The sequence below is a fragment of the Hylaeus volcanicus genome, chromosome 4, assembly GCF_026283585.1.
Source record: "Hylaeus volcanicus isolate JK05 chromosome 4, UHH_iyHylVolc1.0_haploid, whole genome shotgun sequence".
NCBI lineage: Eukaryota > Metazoa > Arthropoda > Insecta > Hymenoptera > Colletidae > Hylaeus > Hylaeus volcanicus.
Window position 1 is genome coordinate 24034675 of NC_071979.1, and position 9193 is coordinate 24043867.

At 33.3% G+C, this 9193-nt stretch overlaps 1 protein-coding gene across 1 annotated transcript in view; it reads left to right on the forward strand.

Moving 5' to 3' along the window:
* The first annotated feature begins 1134 nt into the window (after nt 1–1134).
* LOC128874643 (mucin-17-like) overlaps nt 1135–9193 on the forward strand; it is a 16781-nt gene continuing 8722 nt past the window's right edge. Inside the window, exons 1-10 of the mRNA XM_054119565.1 lie at nt 1135–1256; nt 1324–2148; nt 3253–3791; nt 3924–4066; nt 5678–5939; nt 6014–6287; nt 6366–7522; nt 7597–7769; nt 7848–8226; nt 8310–8958. Coding sequence (XP_053975540.1) covers nt 3558–3791; nt 3924–4066; nt 5678–5939; nt 6014–6287; nt 6366–7522; nt 7597–7769; nt 7848–8226; nt 8310–8958 — 3271 coding nt within the window. The 5' untranslated portion in view covers nt 1135–1256; nt 1324–2148; nt 3253–3557. The remainder of the gene's footprint in view (nt 1257–1323; nt 2149–3252; nt 3792–3923; nt 4067–5677; nt 5940–6013; nt 6288–6365; nt 7523–7596; nt 7770–7847; nt 8227–8309; nt 8959–9193) is intronic.

Sequence of the window (9193 nt, forward strand, 5' to 3'; positions counted from 1 at the left end):
TTTAAACATGGATAAGAATTTCACTATTCGAGCGAATTGATTGGATGCTATCAGAGAATTGATGAAAATCGGTTTATTCTTCGTGGCCCTCTATTGAAGCATTTAGGAAAATTAATTTCTCAAGGTCACTATTCTTATCCTACCAGTTTGTTAATCTATCGTTTAATCACTTCATATTTCGTAAGGAAGATTAGAGATGTTAGAATATTTTTTTAACAAATTCTTCGTCGTATTTGACGAAAAATAATATTGGTAAAAAAGCTAATACGTATATAGAAAATCTGAAAGTGCTTATAATGAACTGTTTTTATTTTGAATTCATAATTAAATATCTTTATTTTTTGTTGATATTGTATACATATCGACAATTAAAATCATACAATGAGTCATAGTAGAAATGTCTTTAAGATAATAGACGTTAATCGGTTTTAGATCTGTAATGAGAGCGATAGTCTTTACAAATTATCTTTCAACTTTCTTGTTAATTTACTTTTAGCGATATATATATATATATATCGTGTTCTTTTCCAGCAAAGTCGTACACGTAATTTCCCTCCCTATCATATGGTACGCCAGAGCTTGAAAACAAAATACTTACTAAATTTATATGCTCTAATAAACAGGTCATGATTAGATAATCGTAATAGTTTTAGTACAAAGAGCAATATTACAGGATTTTATTCTGGGTGTACTGGTTAGAGTCAAAGGTAAAGTCTGGTAAGGTCTAACTACTACATACTGTATATCATGCCATACCTTAGACGTGACGCTATTAATCATTCGGACAACCTGTTCAAACTAATTATGTACTGACAAATTATCGAGTAATTGATGACTGTTCAACAAACAATTAATAATATCGCGTCTATCTTATCTGGAGAATTCAATTCGTAGATCTGTGGCAAACTGCAGTAATATTACTTACTATACATATAGAGTTCAACTAATTTTGTAATCTATAACTTATTGTCTAAGTTCGAATGATGTCTACTCGAATAAAAATTACTTTTTGTACCAAGATAAAATAACGATTTCTTTGAATATTATATGAGATCCAGAAGGAATCATGTTCTCTTTAAAAGAGCGGGGCTCCAATATGCTGATTACGTTACTGATCGAGCATAGGATGATTCACAACCGGGAAAGTGACCTTGACCGGTCAATATTTTCTCTTCTCGCTTAGCGATAAGAATATTTTGAAACGAGTATGTGCCTCTGGTTTTAGTTGTCGTAATTACCTATGTCGAAATGCTTCGGTAAGGTTCAGTAGAAAAAAAAAGAATTCCAATAGCGTAACGATTTATGTTTGAAAATCTTTTTCAGAAGAAAAATCAATTAGCGAGTATTACCGACAAATAAAACCGTCACAGCAGTTTTCAATGAACTGCGATCGGCTTTGTCTGATAACAGATCGTGTTTTGGTGTGTACGCAGCATGAATTCATAACTTGATCATTGTTAACGCATAGCACCGCGAGAGTGCGCATTATTCAGTGAAAAAAAATGGTGGTTATTTGGGTGTAGTCGGGCGATTTTCTGCAACACAAATGTGAGTACCGGCTGACTAATGAATTACGAGTGCTGTTTGTCAGTGCGTCGCGAAGCTAATATGACTGTGTCCATAACGGAGGTAATAAAACTGTCGATAACTGAACGAATAATCCGCATATACGCACGAAACCGCGACACTATGTAGGTATTGTTGTTTCACGCATCTCCGCATGACAAGTACCTTGCGGTCTTCTCGATGCATTTTATCAGTAAAAAATCTGGGATAGGCTCGTGACGTTCTTAAAGGATGAAGAGATTTGAATCTATTCGTACGGCTGGAAGCCTATTGCCGTGGGACAATGTGTAAAATATGTACTGACGCGATATTTTTGGGATAGATGTCACATTATCTTGGTGTCTGGCTATATGCGCGCGTACGAATGTGTGCATTTATTTGATTTACGGTTATATGTGTGTGGTACTTCCTCTTCACCCCGTAATACGCAGTCGTTCCTGTGTACAGCATGCAGTGCAACGATGTGTCCGTGAGATACGTATATCACGGTATATACGTAAGACCTGCTACTTGCTATATACTGTCAACATTTTTCAAGTGACTGTTCCATGATGCTTGACAACATACTGCGTTATTGACGAAGTAAATTTTTTTCCCGTTCATTTTCTTCGTTTAGACATGTAGTCCTGCGGTGGTTCCGTTCTTATTCGAGAGATTTATTAATTTTTTTCCTTGTTGACAAATAACGAAATATTTTGTATGCAACGTTAGATATATATCTGAAGCACTAATTCTGAGATCGGTTGCCCTCACATTTATTGGCAGTCGACGTGATCAACATTTATGCTATCGATGTTGCTAAATTTACACAATCCATACAGCATATAAACGTTTGCAAAACAGGAATTACATAGTGCTACAAGAAAGACCATACACACGCAATTCTGGCTTCTATAAAATAGATTAATTCAAGGTTTATTGATAGAATCCTATTTCAATCACAATGTTCTTGTGCCCCTGATTTTGTTTCTTTTTCTTTTTTTATTCATAGAAAACAAGCTGTCGTGATTCAGTTTGATTTTTAATATAGTTACCATGCAAATACTAAATTATTCGTATATTTACCATATGGTATGTTTTATATATACATATATGTATATATGTATATGTACTCACACATCTATATTACACATAAGTATCAGCACATATTTAATGCAAACTTTCAGAAAAATTGTTAATGTTATTTGAGATTCTATTTAAAACAAAAATGTTTATTAAAACAAAGAAATGTTATTCTGATCAATGTCAATTATACTCAATGTGGAAAATTTAATTGAAATAGCAATTAATAATTTTTCCTTATTCTTTATCTGGGAAAAAATAGTTTGAATTCATTCTTAAATATCAATAAACCTTTGACATAATATTTAACTACCAATCATTATATTTCTAGTTGCTGAAATTAGTGAATGTATACGATATAATAATATTTTGTTATTTGAATTAAGACAATTATATATCTTCATTTTTAATATAAATTTTTGAAATCTTAATAATTTTTAAACAAATTTACAAACATATGAATGATAGGTAGCTACTTTATATCTTCTAAATTTTTGTACAATATACTTTGGGATTTCTGAACAAATTACTCTTTACTTCATGATTTTGTGTACTAATAGTACATTTACATTTTTTGAATTCATATATTTACAATTCTTATATGAATGTTATTTCTAATTTCAGAATCACTCGACTTGTTTGGTATTAAATATTTATTAAGAAGTTGAGATAACAGAGTATATACAATAAACAAAGAAGAACAAATTTGTAATGAACAAAAGAATCATAAACTCTGTATGCTATAAATACATTCAGTATGTTATAGTTAGAGGAACGATCTTAATAAAAGACATGAGCTATTTCCCTAAAAAGTAATATGACGGTAAAAGTTTGCATTAAATTTCTAAGAAAGCCAATTTGAAGGGAAAACTATTTAGTAAACGAATAAATTTTATAAAGTGAGCTCATTCGTAAGTTGGTTATGTGCAATGCCGAGATGCTGCAATGAAAGCAAGGCAGTGAGTTCGGTGAGCACCAGTCAGAAACACAATACAGAGGATATTTTGTTAACACAAACTCGTACTTTTACAATTGGAAATCAGTTGGAGTTAGACGACGATCCACCCATTGTTGAAAAGTCGCATAGAAGAGTACGGTGCGACTTAAGTCCAGTGCCAACAAACACGAGTACTAATTTGAATATAAAACTTTTGAGCATTAAGGTAAATTTATAATAGATTCGTTACAATTTTCTGTTTCTGTTTTTTTTTTTTTCATATAAATCTTCAAGTTTATCATTACACAAATAAACTATTTTTATATCAATGGTTGTAATATTAGAGTATCGATTGTAGGGAGATAGAAACACTCGTCAAGATCATCAGGTGAGCACTGGATCTGGTGGGTACAAAGAACGGGAGAAAGAAGCTAAAAAGAGAGCAGCTATAGGCAATACAGTGCGGGGACTTTTCTCATCTGGCCACAGCAGGCAGGACAGGTATAATGATGTCTGTATCAAAATCATGCTTCTTACATTGTCATTTTTTACATTCTGTCATTTAATTACTTTGCTGTGATTCATTTTTTGCTTCTTATTTAAGTGTGATACATTTTATACAATCGATATATGTACAAAGTGTCTTGCAATGTGTTATACAATCAAGTTGCAGGTGATTCTACATGCTGAAATAAATTGACCACTTTATTCTTGGTTGTACCACTCATTGTAGAATGCTGTGTACATTTCATTAATTTGGAATGCACTTTGCTAAGATTTCCTTGACATATTGTATCATTTTATAAATTCCATTTTCTGGAAAATTATTTTGTTCAACTACTCTGTGTTATTAAACATACAACTAAGGATAAAAGTACATGAACTTTCTTAATTTTAGGTTTTCATTTTATTGAATTCTATTTTCATATATAACTGATGCAGTACAATAATATTTCAAATAAAACTACACAAGCACAGAAACTTTTACGCATCTCATCTGTACTGTACATGTACATACCGAAAGTATTGTAGTCTGTAAAATATTAAAAATATTTCTTGAAACTATAGGTCCTAGTTAGTGTGTTCAAAGCATTAAGATCGAGTTGTATATATATTACAAAGAAATTCACGTTAAAAATTTGTACATAAGGCCAAAAACTATTGTAGTAGTGAAATTACCTTTCATTTTATAAAGTTGAAAAATTTCATTCAAAAAATAAAAATATAAATTCAAATATATTTTCAGAATTACTGAGCCTCAGCTTGAAGTATGAAATTTTGTAGATATTCAAAGGTTAGTGGTTATACGATTCAGATTATTGTTATGCTGCAGTGTAAGATTATTCGGTTAGCACATATCACCCTTGAAACACAAAAGAAAAAATAATGTTTCATTGATAGAATTATTATATCATTTATATTATGTTCAGCTTTTAACATTTAAAAATTGCATTATATTCATAGACATGGTATATTGTGTTTCTAATTTAATTTATCATATGTATAAATAATATCTACATGTTTTATGTTTCATCTCTTGCGAGTTTCAGCAGTAATTCAAGACATCATTCATGACATTTTGGCATTATGTAATATAATAATTTCAATCCCAACATGTACATTTAGTACCGATGAGACTAAAAACTTAATTAGCATCTCAATTTATATTTACCACTATCCATACTCATGTATGAGAAAGCATTTGAATACAAAACACGCGTGTGTGTATGCGTATAACATTTTCCTGTTACCCTTTTAGACCCATAAAACATTAATATTGTTTTAAAGTATTAAATATAGTTTTAATTTGCTTTTTTCGGTAGTTGTATTGTCTTGCAAAGATCGAAAATAAGTTTGCTCCATAATATTAAAATGAAGCTTGTTGTCTTTTAAAAGAGTAGCTATGTACAAACATGTAGATCGATTACTTTATTAATGCACTTCTAAAAATTATGGAAGGATCATGTAACATAACTTAGTTAAATTATATATTTTTCAATAAAACAGAATAACGTTTAAAAGACACTTTACTACATTCTAAGAAATAAAAATTGCAGTTTTTTCAAAGGTATGTAACTTTAAAATTATATAGTATCTTCAATGTTGTTTTAGGTATGAGACAAATAGGCAACGTTCTTCAGGCGGAAGTGCCCTGTCAAGTTTATGTCCAAAGCTGGTGGCCAGTGGAGGTGGTAGTAGCCAGGGTGGGATTAGTTTGGCAGTGGGACACTTAGCCTCTCAGGAAGGTGGAGGCTCATGTTCTGTTGTTACTACTCAAAGAATTCATAACCACACACATAATCATAAACGCCAAAGAAAATTGTCTATTGTTTCACAAGCTGGCACTAGTGCTCATAATAGTGGGGACCGAAAAGTTTGTATAGTTTTATATTAATCGCGGTGATATCAATTTTCGTAACAAATAATAATCGTGTACATTTTACTTAGGCATCAAATATAAGTCGTTCCTCTACAACAATTTGCAAAAAACAAATACGAACGCAGAGGAGTGATCATAGCGGGGATTCATTATCTATAACAACGAATGGAGTTGCGAGTAGCTCACCTTCTTCTAAAAAGAAAGTTTTGTCTGCACAGCGTATTTCTGAAAAATCGTCATCTCGGAATCTCAATTCACCATCTTTAGACAATGAAAATGAACGCAGCTTTAGCGATGCAGAAGAAGCTATTACAGCAACAGAAAATGTGTTCAGTATACCAGGTACTATATACATACGTACATAAATTTCATAGTATAAACTTGAAAATATCACGATTCATATTTTATTTTAATATGCAGGATCGAGTTCTACGCCTTCGACGCCAATTAATCGAGTGAAGTCGAAAAAATCGGATGAAGATGAGAAAAGTGTGGAATGCAGTATCAGTGAAGAAGGTGCTAAGTCGTCACAGAATGTATCAGATAGGAAAGTATCATTAGATTCTAGCGAGCAAAAAGTTATAGAATGTTCTGAATCTTCTAAAATTTCAAATATAACAAGAAAAATATCGGCAAATAGTATCGATGAAGAAACATCTACGCAAAATAAACAAAAAGTATTCTCTACATCTTCCATAAGTACGAAATATAGCAGCAGCGAGAACAAAACCGCAAAATCTAAAAATAAGTATGTTACAGAAAAATTAATCGAGCAGCAAAATAGTAAAAATTTAAAAGAGACAACTATGGAAAAAAGTATAGATACGTCTGTAACGTGCACGACTTCAGCAGTTAATATTAAAAATAATGATAAAACGAAACGGAAAATGTCTAGTGATTCTTCGAAGGCTACTGATATCGCGGAAAAGGAAGATGTGACGAAAGATTCTGAAGAAAACGTAAACGAGGATAAAAAGGACACGGAGCAACATGAGGAAGTGGTGAAAAGTTCAAGGTTTGTGACGTCAAAAGTGTCAGAAGAGATAGTGGAAACCGAGGGCAAAGATATGGAGACACAAAGAGGAGACGAAGAAGAAGAAGTGACGATATATGACGAAGATGACAATGGCACCAGTATCAGCGATATTGTTGCTGCACAAGCGCTTCATGAATCTCTGAGTAAATTAGGAAAAGTACCACCTTTAGACACAGAAATGGAGGATGTTAAAGACACGGATACGCAGGATGAGACGAAAATGGCGGATCATTCTCAGAAGGAAGCAGTCGCGCAGGAAGAAACGGTGGAGGGTTTTATTGGTCCTCTACTTGATGAAAATTTTAAAGCGGACGAAAAATTAACGCAAAAAACAATGGCAATGGAAGAAGTTCAAAGTCTATTGCAGAAAGTTAAAATTCAAAACGTCGAAGATGACGATGACGAAGAAAAAGCCATAGGTATATCACCGGATGGCAGATTTTTAAAATTTGAGGAAGAAATCGGCAGAGGCAGCTTTAAGACTGTATACAGAGGTTTGGATACTCAAACTGGCGTAGCTGTTGCTTGGTGTGAATTACAGGTGAGAAAAATAAAATCACGTATTTTGACATGGTGTTATAGTTGTAACACTTCGAAATGCATACTTTCTTCTAGGAGAAAAAATTGAATAAAACTGAAAGACTGAGGTTTCGAGAGGAAGCGGAAATGTTGAAAGGATTACAGCATCCAAATATTGTTAGGTTTTATGACTATTGGGAAGTTACACTAACACGTAGGAAATACATTGTACTAGTCACTGAACTTATGACTTCAGGAACATTAAAAACGTAAGTTAGATTCAAGCATTTTTTTTTTAATTCGATTACTGTTATTGCTATTCTAATTTGTTGTATATTTGTATACAGGTACCTACGACGTTTTAAAAAAATTAACCCGAAAGTAGTGAAGTCTTGGTGCCGGCAAATTTTGAAAGGCCTTAGCTTTTTACATTCTAGATCACCGCCAATTATTCACCGTGATCTGAAGTGCGACAATATTTTTATTACTGGTACCACAGGGAGTGTAAAAATTGGCGATTTAGGTCTTGCAACTCTTAAAAATCGAAGTTTTGCAAAGAGTGTCATTGGTACGCCTGAATTCATGGCACCTGAGATGTATGAAGAACATTACGATGAATCTGTTGACGTTTATGCGTTTGGAATGTGTATGCTTGAAATGGCTACTAGCGAATATCCATATTCTGAATGCACTGGGCCAGCGCAAATATACAAACGAGTAGTATCGGTAAATAATTTACTTAATATTAATTTCTATTTAATTCTACAGATTAATTACAGACGCTATTAATTCCCGTTTTTATTGTGCAGGGTGTCAAACCACAGAGCTACGATAAAGTAGAAAATCCAGAAGTACGCGAAATCATAGAAATGTGTATTCGGTTAAAAAAAGAAGAACGGCCACTGGTCAAAGATCTTTTAAATCATGAATTTTTCGCGGATGACGTTGGATTAAAATTAGAAATGGTTTCGCGAGATTCGGCTGTAGCAGACGCGGAACTATCTCGCGTCGAGTTTAGACTCCGGGTACTAGATCCCAAGAAACGTACCAACAAGCATAAAGAGAACGAAGCGATACAATTTGACTTTGATATCCAAGCTGACAACGCGGAAGAGGTAGCCTCGGAAATGGCTAAATCTAGCCTCATACTCGAAGAAGACGTTAAGGCTGTAGCAAAGATGTTAAAATCGCAAATCACTACTTTATTACGGGAAAGAGAAGAACGTAAAGCCAAAGAAGAAAAAGAACGTCTAGATAGAGAAGCAGACACCACTAGCACGGCCAATGAAAATCTATTGCAACAACAATTATTACTCCAACAAATGCAATTACAACAACAACTGCAGTCAAATATGGGCATTCAAATGCAAGGCCAAGTACAAATGCAATTACAACAGAACCAAATACCTCTTCAGTCGCAACAACAAATGCAACCTGCTACACAACAATCTCAGCAACATAATTTGCAACAGCCTCAACAACATAACTTGCAACAACCTCAACAACATAACTTGCAACAACCTCAACAACATAATTTGCAACAACCTCAACAACATAATTTGCAACAACCTCAACAACATAATTTGCAACAACCCCAGCAACATAATTTGCAACAAACCCAGCAACATAATTTGCAACAACCCCAACAACATAATTTGCAACAACCCCAGCAACATAATTTGCAACAACCCCA